This window comes from Echiichthys vipera (assembly GCF_963691815.1).
Source record: "Echiichthys vipera genome assembly, chromosome: 1".
Classification (NCBI taxonomy): domain Eukaryota; kingdom Metazoa; phylum Chordata; class Actinopteri; order Perciformes; family Trachinidae; genus Echiichthys; species Echiichthys vipera.
In genome coordinates, this window is record NC_139826.1 from 36,138,827 (window position 1) to 36,159,472 (window position 20,646).

A 20,646-nucleotide genomic window follows, 5' to 3' on the forward strand; every position below is an offset into this window, starting at 1 on the left:
AATCCTCAGACCCAGAATTTTATAATTTAGAGGATTTCTGTTTTCAACTTCAGGAGCCAAGAGCTCCTGGTAGCGGTGACTTGGTTGTGGGTTCCTGTGCGTCTCTGCTGTGGTGGACACCAACATTACTACACAATACAACATCTTATCATAAGCTTCCAGCCTAACCCACTTCTTTTATAGACCTGGACCCGATGAAGCCAAAACCAAAGCTGTCTGACAGAAATTTAAAAAGACTGGACATGACAATTAAAGGAGCGTTCCTCCGATTGAGCGTTGCAGTTGTGTAACATTGTCGGACTCACTGTTTAAAAAAAAAAGAAGGAATAAGATTAATGCAGCAGAACCAGCAATATCCTCTTCCTTGTCAAAACGTTAAGCACCTTTCAATGTTACCAATTCTTTAAAAGGAAAAAAATTATCTTAAACAAATCTGCACCATCATCAAATTTACTCCAGCAACTAAAAGTAAATATGCTGTAGTTTTCCCCAAGACCTTTAAATCAACTTCGATGTACAACATCTGCCCATTTCCCCTTTAACTTTAACCTCCAATAAAATAAAAATGAGCCTGGTACAAAAAAAATTCACCCCCCTCAGTGTTGTCATGGATATATGACCTATATACATATATTCCTACATAGAGACTACAGTATGTTGCCATACTGTAAGTCAGTATATTGAACATTTGTTGATAGTCAACTGGAAACAAATTCTGGTTTATAGTCAGATGATACCCTAACTCTGAATGAATTGCACTTTACAATGTTGAGAGTGATTTTTTCCATTAACAACTACCTTCTTAATATGCTGAAAATCGTCCTTGAAGTTGACGAGCGCCTGTCCTGTCAGTCCAGAAGGCCATTCTCCCAACACACAATTTAAATTTGATGGAAAGCGGGTTAGAGATGGATTGCAGAGACATTTTCTCTGTAGCGCTACAGTAGCTATGTCAGCAGCAGTGAGACAGCACTGTTAAAATTAATTACAGACAGAAACTCATTCTCTCCTGCAACACAATCGGCATACATCATTTTCAGCCTTTAGGAGGGGATGAGGCACTTTTTGCTACCTGTTCTACAGTTCAGGTAAATTGATCATGGAGGTCTGGGGGCTAAAAACAAAAAAAAGCGTATAGACACTCTGGCTTCTGACCTAAGTTTTAATGAAAGTTTCAGCACATATATATCCTTGTATTAGGCTTTACGTATTGCAAAGGCGGACATTATGTACTGTACATACAAGACAGCAGGGAATGTGAGATGTTAAAAAAAAAAGCACGAATGAGAGGATTTGTCTTGTGCATGAACGGCGCAGACGCAGGGGTTGTGCTGTTCATTTAATGCAAGGTTAGGCAGGCTGAGCTGATGAATGGACTGTCGACAGGAGAACAAAAGCAGGCGCTCCATCACAGGACGGGAGGCGCAGCAGCTCTCCCTCACCGATCCCCGAGCACTGGTCCAGGAGCGGCTTACCCTTCACACATCCTAACCTAAACCACCACTGAGGAGCTGCAGCCGATACTGACTACAGATCAGTATCTTTATGGTAGCATCACCCTACTCTAGCAGGTCAATAATCCATCTGTAAATCTTGGGACAGGCAGGCTGGAGGAGAGTGTCTATAATGTGTAATATGTGGTACCTTTTACACAGAATAGCTGCATAACAAAAGTGAGAAACACCTTGTAAAAACATGTCTGATAGAACAACTGAATATAAATCATCATATATGAGATACAAAGACACATATGTTAGGTGTTGCACATGAGCATGCCAACTGAGGAAAATTAGAAACAAAATATAGCAGGAAGAAAGGCGGAAAAGAGCGGCCGTGCTACTAAAAAACAATTTTTTTTTTTAAAGATAACAACAGGAACATTTTTGCCTCGGTACCATGCGATCCCATCATCTGTTTGGCTGCAGGAGCCCTATTATGACTGGACTTACATCCTATATATAGAAACTGGAGGTTTTCAATTACAGAAGAGAAAAGACAGGAAAAATGAGAGGATGTTTACAAATCCCATTAAATTCACCGGCCTTACCCAGGGAGCACCGGCCGTATAATAACCACCTATTGATTATCCATTAAACCAACACACCAGACAGTGCACGAACACTGCAGCACAACACAAAGCTGCTCCAACACAATGGGCTTTTGTACAGACGGATCACTTCTCAACGCGCTTGGTGTCGGAGGCTGCAGTAGTGAGGCTGTTCTGTAGTCAGCAGGTTGCTGCAGCCACCACAGAGAGAAATGTGACTCAGGTGCTGGAAGAAGTTCAGCTGAAGTGGTGGTGCTGGGGGGAGGGGGGTTAAGGTGGCTGCCAACACCTCACCAAATTGACTCATAAACAATTCTCCATGCTTTGGTGCTTGTAGCTGACCCTCACTGAGGACACGCTTTGATTTTGTGGTGCAGTCGATGTTCGAACTCAATGGTTCAGCCAGGTTTGAGATGAGTAATGTTGACGTCTTACATAGGACTCTATCTTTTTTCTTATGACTTGATGATTACCTGCATTTATTTTAAGAGATTAGTTTACTAGCTTAATAGATTTTGGTTCTGGACACAGATACATGACAGGTGAAATGGTTGTTTTACCTAAGAAATTCCTTAATCACATGTGAAAATGTTACATTTCGTTGTAGACCAGGGCTTCCCGACCCTGCTCCTGGAGGGTCAGATGTTTTAGGTTTCTCTCTGCTCCAACACACCTGAATCTAATGATGTGCTCGTTATCAAGCAACCGAAGTTTGTCACAGGTTTGAAAATCTTTAGACTCAAGTGTGTTAGAGCAGGGAGAAACCTAAAACATGCAGGACAGTGGCCCTCCAGGAGCAGGACTGGGCAGCCCAGTTGTAGACACATGTTACGCCCAAAATAATATTATTATTAATGTTAAATTGTTCATTTGAGGGCACACATTTCCCCCCGAGACTTATCAGGCTGTGTAAAAACCAGTTTGAACCGTGCACTGCCCCAACATTAGATGGATTGGTTGCATATGATCAGGTCATATGGTCCATTCATCATATACACAGTAATCATGTTTACATTTTACATGATAGAGAGAAACTTCTCACTTAGGAGAAGGTTAAAAAACTCTACAGCCTCACTCTGCCATTTATCTGTGTAGATGTTTATCCTGGTGTGTTTGTTCATAAGTCGGTCTGCTGCCCATAAACTGTAAAGTGGAAAAGAATTTCCCCTTGGGGACTATAAAGTCTGAAGTCTAAAGTTTGCACTGGAAACTCCTCTCTGTCTGTATCATTCATGTCTCATCATGCATGTTACTAATTCAACTTCTTCCCCGGAGTTGTTTGTGCTTTGTCGTCTCGCAGCTCTCTGCTGATGGTGGTGGTGCCTGCTGCCGTGGTCCTGCATGACGCTTCCTGCTGCTATTATAATCTATCACCTTAGCTGTGCTTGTTTCTACTATTCTGCTGTATTAACTGCCATAACATATAAGTCATATTCACATTACTATAGATATTATTATAGTTACTGGAAGTGTGTCTGTCTCTGTCTTTGTGTCCGTCTTTGTCTCTCTTTCTCTCTCCTTTTCTTCCTCTCTCAGGTGCAGACAGATGTCCGTCCTCCACAGAGCTGGGTCTGTCTGACGTTCCTGTCTGTTATAGGGAAGGTTTTCGTTGCCACCGTACTCTACAGGGGAATTGTTGGGTCTGTGTTTATCATAGAGTGTGGTCTTTACCTACTCTGTAAAGTGTCCTGAGATAACTTTTGTTATGATTTGGCACTGTAAATATAATTGAACTGAACTGAACTGAAATGGGTGTGCTACATTACAAATTACAATGTTTTCTAGCATTAATGGGCTTGTTTTTAACATGTTGTGTAGTTACATATTTTCACGTTTTTTTATTTGATTTTTGAGTTTTTACTTTCTCCAACAGAGCTACAGATAGTGTTGGGTAATGTTACTTTTAAAAATGAATTAGTTACATTAAAAGAAGAGAGAATATGTCCCGGTTAATCTAAACTCCATTCACAGGTTCAACAGCAACTGCGTCAACAAAACTCAAGTGTAATAGCAGTTTTATGCAACTTGCTCAAAGGCACACGGGAGAGTAGATCTCTCTAACTGAGAGCTATACATTCACTTTTCTCATGAGTGCCTTTCCAAAAAAAAGATTTATACCTTGAGGTCACAAACAATCTGTTGTATAAACGATCATGGCTACCTATTTGTCTTAACCTAACAGAGTTTAAGCTTTTTGTTGGGTGGATATATGACCAGGACAGGAACACACACTGAAACTATTTCAGGCTGCAGTGTGAAAAGTGGGTTGTGATTGTGTTAGCGAGTGTGTTTTGGCGTTGGAGACAATGACAGTGCAAGCGGGCTGTGAACATTCACCATGTTGTATGACATGTAATCTCAAAGTCACATTAGCCTCGCTGCTCTGATTCAATCTGAAACTCTATTAAATATCCGACTGACAGACATCCTCTTAAATACGGAAGCATCAACATGAGCTGACTGATGCCTCCGCTGGTTGTACTGCCCTGTTCCTTTTACACAATATCTCTGATAAATGACCAGTGGTAACCGTGGATGTGCAAACTTCCTTTTGTTTCAGGTCATTCTTTTGTGTAGCTTGACCATCCTTTAGTAACCTTAGTGTTTAACAATTGGACTAAATGAGAATTGAAAGTAAAAAACGTACCTGAGAAAACTTCCTAGGTGAGTTTTTTCTTTTTCAATGACAAAAAAAATCATCATTGGCTTTTCTTTCTGTAAAAAGGATCATTGTGATGAAATGGAAAAATAAGAAAACCAAACTGTTTTTGTTTAGATCACTGGCTAAAGGATTTTATAGATCTGATAAGGATGGAGCAAGCAGCCATTCCTCTGCTGGAATCCTACGGGGATAATGGTCAAAACAATTCATGGACTTCTGTTCGGGAATATGTAGAGGAAAGACAATAAAAGAAAGAAAAGCTCTGTATTCTCCTTCCCCCCCTTCCTTCCCTGAGAACAATGAAACTTTGATTTAACTTTGAGGTAGCTTCCCCTAGCCTCCTCTGTTCCTCAGGTCTCGCTGCACGGCCATGTCTCTGTAGTGTCAGCTAGTGTTTGTGTAGGTGTGAGTGTGTGTGTCTCACACTATGTGTCAGCGTGGCTGTGTGTGTTTGTGTGAATGTGTGAATGAACGTACATACATTTGTGTATGTCTCTGTGCATGATTGTGGGAGGGTTGGGTTCTTTTAACTTTCTTCTCCTGATTTTATTTGATGTTTCTCTTTTTCTGTACATCTCTTTGAGGCACTTTGCGATACTTTTCTGTATGAAAAGCGCCGTATAAATAAAGGTTGATTTGATTTCATCAAGAAATAAATGAACTGTTACTGTCTACTGTTATTGTTGCGTTTGTATTGTTTTATGTCTAAGTCTTGTGTTGTGCTATGTTATCGTAAACCATAACATGAAAATTTAAAAAAAATTAAAATGACCAAAAAAATAAGTTTTTCCTTCAAAGTCTTTAGTTTTTTGTATTTGAGATCTCAGTAACATAAAAGTTTGACACACTGATCCCACACCGATGATTACTGCAGAGGCACTGCATAATAGTAAACTTCAGATTATTTCCTTTTTATTTTTGAGGATAAAACTTAAACTCTATCAACTTCACAAACTCTACACTTGTATCAGTACTGTGGGTGTCGCAGTGTGATAGAGGGCAGTGTCCGTATGTGTCTACTCACCGTGATGTCTGTGGTCTTTGTTATCTTCAAGCAGAAATCGGATGCAAACTCCAGCTCGGACAGACAAACTCTGTTGCAGTCAATTGTCTGTTGAAAGCGAAAAACAAACATATGAAGCACAACTTTAAAAAAAGATCAATACTGATTACAATATGGACTGTGATCAAGCAATACAAAACAATAAAACACTAAAACCTGTTCTATACTGATGTGTGGAAGGTGCTACCAGCCTCCATGGTCTCTTTGGTCCTTTTCATAAAGCATTAGGTGTTGCACAGCTGATAATATAGTCACTGCACATAGGTGGCAATTTATAAAGACAACCCATGTAAGATGGTGGACAGTTATCCCATGAGTTATGACCATAGACCAGGGGTGTCAAACTGATCCAGTAAAGGGTCGTGAGGCTGCAGGTTTTCATTCCAACCAATCAAAAACCTCATGCCCCATGCCATAGACTATAAAAAATGGACGTAGCCTCTCCGTCGAGGTCCGTTCTCTCAACTTGATCCAATCGTCCTCGCCTACGGGAGTCGCCATCTTTTGACTCCGCCTCATTTCCTCTGACCAAAAAAGGGCATGTATGTGACGTTGGGGGGAGGGAGATACGTCCATCTGGCTGACGTTTACCTCCGAGGAGAAGTGAGGGCCAGAGGCTAGCTGTCACTCAAGAGGCCACGCCCCTCATTTTTCATAAACTTTAACCTCCAATAAAATAAAAACTAGCCTGGTACAAAAAAAATCACCACCCTCAGTGTTGTCATGGAGATATGATCTAAACATACAGACTAGAATGTTTTTTTGTACCTGATCTTAAACAGGTTTAATGATGCTGTGAAAATAACCTGTTTAACATGGGGGTCAATGAGAAACTGCTCTGTTATGAAACCTGCTCCTAGTGGACACTCAGAGAACTGCAGTTTTTGGCACTTCCTGATTGGATCAACCAGGAAGTCGCTGTGGTGGGGGCTTGGTTATGACGTAATCTTGCATCTATTGTTTTAATATCTATAGTTGTAACAATGTCATTTAAAGTTGTACTCCGAGCCTGTTCTGTCAGAGCCTCCATGTTGTCAAGTTCAAGTTCACTTTATGTTCGTTTTTTATTTATTTTTGGGCTATTTTGTAAACTTTATTGAAACACAATCACCTCTCTACTTCCAGCCCCCCCCCCCCACCCCCACCCACACACACTCAAACCCACACACATTCCTATCACACGTGTGCCCTTACTACAAGCCTGACTCAGAAGTTGGAAGTTCCTGATTTTCTGTCTCCACAGACACGGATATTGGAATACTCGGCATAAAAGGCAACAAGTGCTTTCATTAGTGGGTCATATGATCGATCACCATTGTTTCAACTCACTCTTTGATAGATATTAACTTAAAAGAATGAAACAGATGTAAATCTTACAGATTACAGCTTTAAGCAGCAGCTGCTATAGAACAGTGCCAGTATTGGTTGCTACTAGCAACAAAATGTTCGACTGAGACCTACTGTTGGTGGAAAATACATATAGGTGAAAAAAGCCACTGACATCAGCACAAAAAACACACTGACACAATAAATATGTTTACATGTGGATCACAGATTGTGCCTTAAAGAGACTGTTTAGAGCAACACACACTGACACAATGACTTTCTAAACTGTTAAATGTATGACTGTGGAAATGAAGCACATTATGTAAGGCAGATTTAAATGAATGAATGCAAGTTAAACATCCCTCAAGTTGAACAATCCTATTTGCTCTTACTGAGAAAAAGAAAACTCATCTGTTTAGCAGGAATTTATAATTCCATGTGAGGATTCTCAATTTTACGGAGTCGCAGCCAGCCTTAATGGAACGTTATTGGATCGTATCAACGGCATGCAATAGATGAGAGTCCATGTAATTTGGGCAGAGGGGCTGTCTATTTGTCACTGGAGGAGAGAAACTATCGATTAGGGGATTCAAATTCCATTATATCACGTTCTCCCCTCATTCATCACAGCCACAGATGGATGGAGGACATGCTACTTAGCAAACGGAGGAACACACGAGGGGATGAGAGACCAGAGGGAAGAGCATTCCTACACGGAAAGATTCAGAGGAGGTTTCTTTGCTCTTATATGCTGAACTCTGTGTGTGTGTTTGTTTTATCTCTGTGTTATGTATGTGTGTGCTCTGCCATCAGTGAAAACCGCTCTATCCACAGGAGGCTGAGAGTAATGAAGTTTCCTTAAGAGGAACTTAAACAAGGATTAGACAGATCAATCACCCAGTACAGCATCTCACACACACACACACACACACACACACACACACACACACACACACACACACACACACACACACACACACACACACACACACACACACACACACACACACACACACACACACACACACACACACACACACACACACACACACACACACACACACACACACACACACACACACACACACACACACACACGGCCCTATCTCTCCCTCCATAGCCCGTTCTTGCTCTCATTCCCTGTCTAAAGCCTAACAGCCTGGGCCCCTCTCTATTTCTCCTACTTGTAGCTTCCAAGATACTCGTACATTAGGATCAGTCTGACATATCGCTTTGCCAATACATCCGGCCGATACAGGTGTTAAATATCAGATGTTGGGTAGTTGGGGGATATTGAGGATCCATTCTAATCACTGTTACAGAAAAAAAACAACCTTTAGAGGCTGTGCTAAATGTTTCAGGGCAACCTCAGGCACAAACATTTGCTACTTCTTTTCTGAAATATTTTGTTTATTATAACGGTTGATGCCACCTGTCGTCTTTGAGCGACAAGTGCTATGCAAACCCACATGCATTGTATACTGTCAAAGTCATCCTTTAAAGTAAGGGTGGATCCCTCACTGCAGATTGCATTGCTATGATTTGCAAGCGGTTCAATAGATGCCTGAATATGAAACACAATACAGTATTTAACAGGAAAGAACCAAAGACGAGATTAAAGTCTGAAAAACAAAAATCAAAACATTTGAAGCAAAATTATGTTTTTGTCTCATTTCCAACCGCAGTACTCATCTTACGAGCTTGTAGGGAATCAACACTCAATCGACGAATGTTCTTACCCAAACAGAAGAAGTATTTCTCCTGAACAGTTCGAATACAGAACTAGATGGATTACAACCGTAGCCTGATTTATGCAAGTACATCTAATTGTCTTCTTTTCTTCTATTCTATAGAAATACAGAAAAGTCATCTACAATTTTTACTTCCTGGAAACGCTGTATGGTCTTTCTAATGGGTTATTTCAGGTCATACTGTGTATTAACATCTGCTACTGTTTTTTCATTGTATTGGTATTTCAAAAATACTGAATATTGTTAACACCTATTGGCTACTTACAGTTTAAAATTTCATCATCATTATTATTATTATTAATGTTTTTTGGACCTCCAAAGCCACTACACAGTAGGTTGAATGTTGCAGTACATAAACGCATATTTACCTGTATGACTGTAGGTTCAGAGATAAGTGTGTCTGCTTTAATCTCCTCCACCATACCCTCAGGCACCACAGCCTTCTTCATGCATGCCATGTTGAAGCCATACACATCGTCCCAGAATGCAATGTGGTCCTGGTGCTTCTGTGTGTCTCCAACTGCTGCCAGGCTGATGTTACAAAGGTCTGGATAGACTGTGGAGAACAAAAGAGGAGCAAAAGGAGTCAACAGACTGATCATAAAACCTGTAAATAATAAGTATAAAAAATCATTATGGCAGCCTTTGCTTTACAAGTCATACGTCAGCCAAAGTGAAAACTGACAATATAAGCTGCCTGTGAACACAAGAGCAAAACCGCCAAAACCGCTCACAACATCAACTAGGAGGCGCTCAGGAGTCAGTGGAGCGCAACAGAAAGATCAAGGAGGGCATTCGTCTCCAACATCAGTGACCACCCAGGACAAAGACAGGGCTGTTATCATCTAGCAGCATGGTGAGACCACCTGGGACCTGCTACAGTAGCCTCTCTAATGCTGCTCACTTCTGGTAGTGCTGTTAGCGATGCTAGCCGGCCAAAAGCCAAAGCAAGGGCCCTGGCGACCAGCCATTAAAAAAATCACCTCTGCAAGAAAACCAACAACCAGCAGAGAAGCTTGGTTCAGAGTTGGAAGGAGCGGGATTCCTGGCTGGAAGGGTTTTGTCAATAAAACTTTTTCTAGACCTTTCATGCCGTCCTTGCCTGTGTTGCTTAGTTTCCCTGTTACTTCTGCAGGTCGTTTTCTGAGTTGTACAAATGCATCTCTGTCTGCACTTGGGTTCCATCAGTGGGCACATTTTAATTGCTCATAATTTCAGGTTTTGAATCATCTGCTGTATAAAATGTTGTATAACCGAGGTCTATTAACAATGCACCTGAATGTTCAATGCACTATACATCCAAAAGGAACACCAAACAAATTACAGGTCACTGTGTCTCAAATTGCAATGTCAGTGGGTTCAACTATTGTGAGGTGGCCTGGTCAGTGACGAGTGCATCCCTTCAGTGATTTATATTTCCTCTACTACACATTTGAAACCAACGAGGTGATCCAAGGTGCCTTCCAGTCGAGGCAGATGGGTTAGGATCTACCTCCATACAGGTCTAAAAGATTAAAGAAACAGTGGGTGCATGTGAGAGCTGTGTGGAAGCATTCCAGACCAGTACTTCAAATACAGCTCCTTTAAGAGGAGACTTGACAAAATCCACGGTAGAGTGAACAAAACAATGTGATGTGAAAAGTGAAAAAAAGGTGGGTACCTAAATTCTCAATGGTGGAACAGGACTGTGTGTTGGACGGGAAGCTCCTCTAGAGGATGCTATTTGTTGCATTGATGGCAGCTGCATTTTGAACCATTTGGAGTCGAGAAAGGATGGAGTGGGTTGACCCCATATACATGAAATTACACCGTAATCAAGCCTAGAGGTGACAAAAGCATTGATAACTTTTTACAAGCCCAAATCAGACAAAAAAAACAGCCTTCATTGGCTGAAATTTCAAGCTCAAGATTTGTTTGTTAACACCAAGATTTTTTAACTTCAAAGTGCAAGTTTGCAGATAGTTTCAGTTTGTGACAAAGCTCGGAGGGTCAAATATGATGACTTCTGTTTTATAATCATCTCTAAACTAAAGATCATTAATCCTCACTAAAGGAAAGGGTGGACAGATTCTTCTTTCATAAACCTCTAGTCTCCGTGCTGTGACATGCTTAATATCAACAAATGTAATGGCCTGCAAACCATTCGACAAATTTAATCAGAGAACGCCTTAACATCTTGTGGGTGTGGAGCTTTGCATCAATTTCACAGGGCAGCTGTAATGACTGTATCCATCACATGTACCCAAAACATGGCCTGACTACCATTTTGTCCTAGTTTAATACTTCATACTTTACGCTTTGTACACTGGATGGATAAAATGTGGACACCCGAATAGGATAGTGTAAAGCAAACAGGTCATTGTTGCGAATGGAACCCCAACAGTGTGATGCAAGACCCTGACGCAAAGCGTACTCCTCTCTGCTTCTCCTCCTCTCTGGTGGGGTGCTAACCGCCATCTACTGTAGGTAATAAAACGACTATAAGTACATCATTAAACCCCACTTAAAAAAGGCAGAACTATCCATTTCAGAACAACCTTTCCACAAAACGTGGCTGCAGGGCTTTGCTACCGTTTAACAGCAAGAGCATCAGTGAAGTCAAGCACAAGTTCGTATTCTGTTTTTTCCCAAATGTGTTGGACGGGGATGAAGCCGGGGTTCTGTACAGGCCAGTCATGTTCTTCCACATAAAACTGTGTTTCTTCAGGGACCTGGCTTTGTGCTCGGTCTTGTAAGGTTGAAACAGTCAAGGCAAAAATGGAATGGAAACTAGAGGCATGGTATTGAAAACACCCCCAGACCAAAGCGCATCCACAAACTTTAGCCTTATGGAGAAAGATACAAAACAAAAAGTTGGCCAAATTACATAAATGGACTGGTTGCATTCACATATCCACAAATATGACAAATGTTGAATTTGATAGACAGAAATGCACATCAATTCTCCCTTTGCCTCTTAAGGCTGTGATCACAAAGAACTGTTTGGAGCATTTTCAATGGATGATCACGGCAGACAAGTGTACATCTCTTTAATATTATGGGCTTAACATGACATTTTTAATCCCACTTTACTGGCACTCCAAGTCAAATGAGTGAACTTTCTCAGTTGCTCCAATTACATTACATTACAGGAGATAAAAAATGGTCACCTCATTTTCTTCTTTGAGCAGACCCAGATCCGAGAGCAACCGCCAATATCCTTTTGTCCATTATCTCCTTCATTACTTCAGGAAGACTTGCTAATTAAAGTTGAGCAGCATCAATAATAATGTTATTCTGCCTGCTCCTGATTGAGCTCTCTCTCCTATTTACCAGAAACACTGATAACTATGCTTTATGGTAAGCAAAGAGGGAAGACAAAAAACAATGTAATCCCAGCCTTACATGGATTCATTCTTTGGGGGGGAAATAGATTCTGAGTTGTTGGAGAAACACTTGATTTGGCATCATTTTGAAGGCTTTGACGCTTGTGCCAGTGGCCAGAACAAATAAAACACATGGTTTCCCAGTTGACAGTGTCTCTATCACCTTAGAGAAATGACTGCTGCTGAAAATCACCCTGGCAGTTTTGTTGGTCAAACAAGCTTCAGATGTGTCTTTTTTTTTAGCTGACTGAACCTGCAGCCTCAGAAGAACAATTCTTCTTAAAAGATGAAATGTGTCAGTCACTGGGGAACTGTTTTTCAAGCCTTGAAGACAGAGCATAGGGAGTGATTATTCTCACTGCCCGTATTACATAACAGTGTCCATTGAATGAACATTATCCATGTTTTAAATGAGCATTAAACGTGAGCCTTAATGTCCTTATCATTGTGTTTTCACATCTGAATACATTCCTTTGTATGGTTAATATGCTTGGTGATTAAGCCTGAGCTGAGATGCTTGAAGCCATTGGTATCCCTACTGTGAAGTAACATTAGCCAACACGGAGGCCTAGGGCCTTAACTACAGTTTAGAATACCCTCGTGAGGATATATCCAACTAAATACTTTAACATACAACTTAACAGGAGAGTCAGAAAGTAAGATAACCATTGGAACTACTGACTGATGATAACTTAGAGCGGGAAAGTTCATAGAGTAACCTCTCCAGTGTGAAACAGGCTAAAGAAAGCAAGATCATAACACTATTAAGTGTTATCGATACTGAAAACAGTACATCAGATCAGTATTCATATTTACAATAGTTAATAATTGATCTGAGTAGCAGCTATTATCAAGAGCAATAGTTACCAACAGAAATAGCTGATAGTAACAACAAGCAGTTAGTTGTAGTGAACGCTGATAGTTGGTAAATGGTAAATGGACTTGTACTTATATAGCGCCTTTCTAGTCTTCTGACTACTCAAGGCGCTTTCACAGTGTTTGTCACAATCACCCATTCACACAGACATTCACACTGATGGCAGTGGACATCTACAGACCATCTAATCTGATCTAACCATTCACACCACATTTACACACCCATGCGCAGCACGGGGAGCAATTCGGGGTTCAGTGTCTTGCCCAGGGGGAGGTGGGGATCGAACCGCCAATCTTTCGAATGGAGAACAACCCACTCCTCCACTGAGCCACAGTTAGCAAGCAGTTTGCGGCAACTTTGGCCAATAGCAACTTACAACAGTTAAATACTGCTACCTATACTAGCTACAGCAAGTGCTGCTTTATCGAGCAACACAACAAAACAAAACATAGAGCAAGTAAGGGAGCACTAACTGCGGTTTAGAAAGCCAACACAAGATATAAGCATAAAGCTATAGAAAGTAGTTAGCATAAGCGATAGCAGATAGCAATAGCAAACACTTGGCAGCAGCAATAACACTAAGGAGCGTATCAGAGTGAGCTTGACCCTTTCGTTGTGTGAGCATTAAAGTTAGTAAACCTATATTTTGGGGTACATCCCATGTTCCCAGGGTCCTCACTGTAAAATATTGGTATGGACCATCTTCGCAGTTTAAATTATAAAAGAACAAAAGGAAGATGGACATTTCAAATGCAGTTTGAATGATAATCTTATTCAGATATTAATGTCTACAGTCAGGAAAACTGTCTTGCCTGCAAAGTTCAGGGCCTAGGTTTTAAGCAGTGTGACATCAGTACATTGTAAGCTGGAGTAGGGAGATGGGTGCAGTCCAAGCAAGGGTAATGGAAGTAGGAAAGGAAGTTGGCCATTGCACCACTACTTTACGCCCCTGGCATGATTCAGTGTTGAGGGTGGTGTGATCACATCGCAAAATGGTCTTTAGTTTAGCTATCCATATTTTGGCTTACTGTGTTAAATATCTCATGGAAAATTGATAGGGTCAACAAATCTAATTTATACAGTTTGTGTTTTAGAAGGAAGGAAAAAAGAGAAAGAGGAGGATATAAGAAACAAAGAATCATCCAGAGGTATCGAATCTATTGTAGTTGTTATAAAAGTAAGCTGGCCCCAACCTTCATTCTCAACAAACAGGCGCAAACTACAAACTTTTTTACAGTCACTTTTTTATAGTTTAAAAAACCATAAGTCTTCCAATGAGCACATTGTATTTATTTTACCTGGCATGTGTGTTAGCGCTCAGTCTCACATAACCTTCGACACATCGGACCATAAAATGTGTGAATGGATGGTGACAGCTCAGCGATGGGCAACTCATGGCCTCTCATTATTAGCTGAAGCCTGCCTGTGACCCTGTGAGTGTCACCATACCTAATGACTGTGCGCACACATATTTACACACACGTACGCACGCATACAGCAGATTTGTCACTTCATTTTACTCTGATTACTGAACCGAGTGAGTAATTACGAGGGCCAGGTGAGAGGAGGGGGGGGGGGCTGCTGATTGGGCAAAATCAGGACAGGCCTGACTGAGAGACACGCTGAAAAAGAAATGGAGACAGAGAGATGAATAGGCGATAGAGGGGATGCTGTGGTGTGGAGGGAGAGGTAGAAAGACGAAGAGGAAGAGAGTGGGGGGGGGGGGTGTTACACGGCGTCCCCAGATTCATGGCTTTGACATCTGCGTCCTTCTCGACTCGCTGCTCACAGCCCGTTTGTCATGCCCCCCCCCACCCTTCTCTTTCTCTCTCCATCTCCCCCATTGGTCGGCTATGAAAGAGAGAAAGACGTTGTGGGAGGGGGCATGGGACAAAACCGATCCTTTTTCCCTGGACACTGTGCTGTGCCAGGCATGCAGGGACACATTTAAGGATGAAGGGGAGGTTAATGTAGTGGGGAGAATGAGCGGGCTGCTGTTAAAGCTCTTCTAATGTAGCTTAAACACACAAACAGCAGCAGTGCTGCAGGGCCGGCCACGCGCACACGCACACAGACACACGCACGCACGCACGCACGCACACACACACACAATCTGAAAATAAACTAAAGAACAAAAGTTGAAATACTAACTGTGTTGGGATCAACGTTCAATAAATTAAAAAAGGTATGTACTTGAATTTAAGGTGCAGTCTAGCTCTAATGAAAGGTAAGAATATGCTTCGCAGATGTGTACATAAATACTGCCTCGTGCATGTTTACTCCTGTAAACATAAAAAACATGGATGGACCTCCATTCATATGGACAGAGGTAACTAAGCTTGATGCCTGGCACCATGCAGAACCAAATGCATCAAATTAGAATTCTTACTGACCTACATTTACAATTGTCAAGGAAATAATTTCACTTTTATATAATTTCACTGAGAGCAGCTGTGACAACCAATGACGCGCAACCAGAAATGCGACCAATCAGCTCACAGCCCGGTGTAGTTTATTGGGACAAACCAATCAGAAGTGAGCAAACATGAGAAAACACGTGCTGCACACTGTTGAAAAATGCTACATTTACATTTACCCTGGTTCTTATAGCCATATGCCGAAAGTCCTCAAGTTGTAAAGATTAAAAATAATTATAATAATCAATGTTACTCCAGAACTCCTTCAGTTATAGTGAAGCAGGAGAAAGACCAGAGAGGAGCATCATGCTGATCATGGTTAATGCAAAGAGACTGCTAACTCAGAGGTGTGTGGTTAACTGAATATAATGCACAAGAAAATTGGCCAACTCAAGTTCAATATTCTGTTTATACATAGTTTAAATTAATATAAACAAAGACAAGCCACCCTGGAGGGACTTATCATTTGCTCTGGGAAAATGTGCTGAGCTGTACAGCTACAAACAAAAGAAATTCCCCATTTTGATCTAATGTTCTGATATCAAAGCAGCTGCATCGGCTGAAGTGCTACCAGACACTCTTCCTGGTTTTGAGTAGCAGTAGATCCACAGAGAGTGCAGCCTATTGTGGGAGTGACAGGGTTAAAGGCTCATGACGAACCATACGGCGTTTTCTGACCTGTCACTTTCTGCCTCGCTCTGGTCACACCTTCGCCTGTCCAATCTCCCTCACTCACAGATCCGTCTCTATACGTGGGGTCGTTCTGGCTGTCAATCAGTGTGTGTGTGTGTGTGTGTGTGTGTGAGAGTGTGCGACCTCTCCCTAGTGTCCCAAGGAGCCACTAAAGGCAGCGTTGTGGAACCGTTCCTTTACTGGGTCACATTTGGAACAAGTCATTAAATCTGGTCAGTGGCTGGGATGGGGTGACCCAAGAGATGCACGCACACACACACACACACACACACACACGCACACACACACACACACACACACACACACACAAACACACACACAGAAAATGGTCTTATGGCCTTTTTCGGATTTTAAACTAGTTGCTGTACAGCCCGTGTAATATCCATTGTAAAACAGGTTCACAATAGAATTCCAAGCTGCATATGAGATCAAACTGACATCACCCTGCTTAAGCCAAGCTGCGAGTAAGGCAAAATGTGCAAGGACAGTATCCATATTCATCTACTGTGTTCACGTTTCCCCCTTCAGGCCAGCCATGCAGGAGAAATGCTGTGGTTAAAACAGCTGTGTGTCGGGCTGAGGTGAGCCTCCCCCTCAGCTGTTTATTACACCACCACTGAGTATTGCTCTGATTGGAAGGCTGAATCCTCCTTTTATTTTTTTATTTAGTTCTTATTTAATAAGGACTGTGTAAAGATTAAAACATAAATGTCACAATTTGATGCTATGTACCAGATTGTAGCTTAAAGCTAATTTGCATCTATTCAGGCTGTAAAAAAAAAACATTTTAGACATTTTGAGAGTAAAATTGTCCATTCTTCCTCATGAGTTTCTGGCATTTCTACTGTACATCCGATTGTGTCCGTTTGAATTGTATATATTGAAAGAAGTCCTGCAATGTTTGTCGCTTGTCTTGACATGTGTTCAATCTGACACACCCAGTGGGAAATACAGGAAAAGCACTCAGGCGGTCATTCCCACACGTGTTACATGTAATAACTACAGGGGGCTGGCATGAGCAGCTTCTCCCTGCTGACAGAAGAAGTTTAGAGTAAATCTGACCTCGGTTTCACACTGCACAGGCCAAACTACTCAACGGTAGGGGGAAAAGCCTTTAGTTCATACACACTGTTTGAGGAGAATTTCATTAATAGCACAAATGTAAGATTTCACCAAAAAGAGAAACTTTTTTTGACACTTTTCCTCCTTTGAAAATGTAACCGCTGCTGAGAAGCTGGCCTGCTTAAAACGTGATAATACAAAAACATTTTGGGGGTTCAGCTCCATCTATTTGTGCCAGCCAGGACTGGGACACTCACTTAAATGGAGGTGGCAGGTCTGACTCTGAATCTCAGCTGATAATTAAACAGCAGCTGGTGGTGGAGATGCTGCGGTAAACCTTAGTTTGGTCTTTTCACAGCTTTTTAGTGTTGGCAGAGACTTTTTTTTCTTTTCCATTTGATTTCAGCTACTTCAAGCCATGAAAAATGAAATATGTGGCTATTTTTTTGCTGTTGGTTCACGTGATATTATATTTACTTGGCACCATCACGTTATCTCTGAGCCTTTCATTCGGGTCAGTGCAAGTGGGTTTTGGGGCACATCCAAGGCAGCCCGACTAACTGTACAAAAAATGTTCACGCCTCCACACGGATGAAGTGGGGTTTGGCTGTCTGTGTCACTTTAGTGTTAACATAGAAGTGCAACGCCCCCTGACACTCCTCCCACGTCCCCATGTCGCTTCGGTGGATTTTTAAATATGTGTAGGACACAGGGACAGCCTGGAAGGCAGTGTTTCATCACTCTGGCATATGTTATTTACCTGAGAGACAATCAGCAACTCCATTTTAATTTTGCGGTGAGGAGAGGATGTGACCTACCTGAGCCACTGTCAGCCAGGTAGAGGTCCCTGGCGTACAGGACAGAGTCCAACATGGACTCGAACAGCAAAAAATACCCCTGCAAAGAGAGGAAATACACATTAATAGGTATCAATAGGTATCTGTAATAGGTATAAAAGACAAAAGCAGGTGTTCATGCAACATTATCTGGTATCTTTGGCAGCTCAAGGCAGGTAATCCATGCACGCCAGGAGAAGACTACAGCACCGCTGGACAATTCAATTATTTTTTAATTCAAAATCACTACGCTGGAAATTTGAATTAGCCGTGAGCATGAATTGAATGATGTGCCCACGTGGTCTGCCACCCAACATCCAAAGGTTCGACCCTGGGTTGACCTCCTTTTCTGCTTCAGTAGACAGCACATTAACCGTGGTATTATTTCATTAATGCTGAAATTGAGTTTTGTCCACATCTTGTTGGCTTCGACTTGAGTGACTGGTACTGCTGACAAATGGCTTTTTTCGACCACCTATCCCTTCAACCAGCAGACCAACCAATCGGATAGGCCCGTGCTGCAACACTGGCCCCTGCACTGTGGTATTTATGTGCACAACATTGGGGCGGGTTCAAACATATGGGAGGGCATATCTCCATCTGGGACAAGGAGGTGGAGCAAAATCACACAGTTTGCTGTAACTTATGACCCCTATCAGTCATTTCAAAGCTGTGACAACACCAACCTTCAAAAACACAAACACCCATCAGATCTGCTTTACGATCACGAAAAGCACAAGGAAAAAGATGTCGAAAGTACAACCCCTTCACTTTCTTATCTGGAAATTTGGTTTCCATCGTTTTCCATCACAATGATGCATTCGTCTGCATGTTCACTGTAGATCTCTGAAGCCTTACAAGCCTTGATATGGATTTGTGGCACAGTTCTGATGGGCTCTCTAATGCTGACATTCATTCTGGAATAAATCACATTAGTGCTTAATCATGAGTTTACCCATGACCTGACAATGTACATTGTTCTGTATTTTGTTTGGCTTCACAGGTCCAGCAAAGAGGAAAGAGGGGGTGGTCAAGAGGAAACTAATTATTGCAAACTGGAGTTAATTTTCACAGCTCAGACCATCGGTTACATCCATTACGATAATGTATTGTGCCCACCAAACATCTCAGAACATGGCAACACCGCTTAGAAATAGGTCCACAAGGGGAACGAACACGAGCAGTCAGATCATCATACAAGACGTAATCAAAAGCTACAGTATACAGTATATGTACTGCATACTGTCTCCTCAGTGAACAATTAAACATGCCAATCACCAACAGACTCGTCACACTGAAATAGACTTAAGCAATATGACTTGCATCACATGACTTTATCGATGACAACATTACTGGTCAGAGCCGCAGTTGAATGAAAACTGCTTATCACAAAACTATTAATCAACATTATCTCTTCAACTCAATTAAATATTTCATATATATATATTAAAAATGATGTGTTTTCTACATTACATGATACACTTTTTAACCAAAATGTCTCATTATAGAGCAAGCACACAAGATGACAACAATGTGCTTTTAGAGCTATTTAGAGTGGTGAATTTTTAATTTCTGGGAAGTTTTATATTTGGAGAATGGTTCACTACCACTATGTTGGAGTGCTGCACCCATCCGAGCAAGGTGTAAGCAGCTCTACTGTGACACGAGTGATGAAATGTGTAGTGTGACCAATAAGAGAACAAAATGGACTGAGTTACGTTTATAAATTCCAATATCTCTACTTTCAGAGGGGGGGACAAGGAGAGGTGAGGGCCAGGACAAAAGATAAAGTCTGAACAAGCGGACGTGAGGAGAAGGAAGGAGAGAGGGGATGAGCGAAGCAGAGTGATGTAGAGGGGATGCAGCGGAAAGCAGAATAGTAATTCACTTAGATAAGAGGCTTATTATTCAAATAACAACCTTTTATTGGCTAAAGGAGAGGAGAGCAAGCGACAGACGAAAAGGGGGAAAGTGCTGATTTATAACCGACTCCAAAATCGTCACCATCTCTGTCATGAGCCCGCGCTGATAATGATGACAGCAATGAGGCTGATATAACCGACTCATCCTCCGCAGGGCGATAAAGGGAAACATTCTCTCCGTTCATCAACAGTGGACTGGTCTCGAACTAAAGTCAGGCCCGCGAATGGTCCGCTGCCGACTGCTGTGGTCCAGTCGATGTCCTTAGCAGCCGAGCGAGTGGTTTTTTAAAACCCTCATACAGAGAACACCGGCCTCGTAATTTAGATCCCAATTTCACGGGACGCTGCTTCTCTTGAAGGGAAGAGGATATGAGCGAGAGAGAGAGAGAGAGATGCCCGAAAGCAGAGTCACACCTTACTTTTATCATCAACAATGCTCCGAGATTATTGCCCCACCTCCTGCTGCATTCCATGTTCTCCCACCGGCATCACATCCTCCTAATTTATACATCTGCAGTGTTAATTACCAAAAACACAGAAACACAGATCCACTTGTGTCTCATTAGAATGGGATGTGAGGAAAGCTGGAACTTGAGTAAAAGTACAGAAGTTTGTTAGCGTCTGA

At 41.8% G+C, this 20,646-nt stretch overlaps 1 protein-coding gene across 1 annotated transcript in view; it reads right to left on the reverse strand.

The window, feature by feature from the left end:
- The window catches only part of prmt3 (protein arginine methyltransferase 3), a 63,764-nt gene that overhangs the window by 16,833 nt on the left and 26,285 nt on the right, over nucleotides 1-20,646 (reverse strand). The window contains exons 11-13 of the mRNA XM_083940377.1: nucleotides 18,082-18,160; nucleotides 9,218-9,405; nucleotides 5,734-5,820 (exon numbers count right to left, since the gene is read on the reverse strand). Coding sequence (XP_083796503.1) covers nucleotides 5,734-5,820; nucleotides 9,218-9,405; nucleotides 18,082-18,160 — 354 coding nt within the window. The remainder of the gene's footprint in view (nucleotides 1-5,733; nucleotides 5,821-9,217; nucleotides 9,406-18,081; nucleotides 18,161-20,646) is intronic.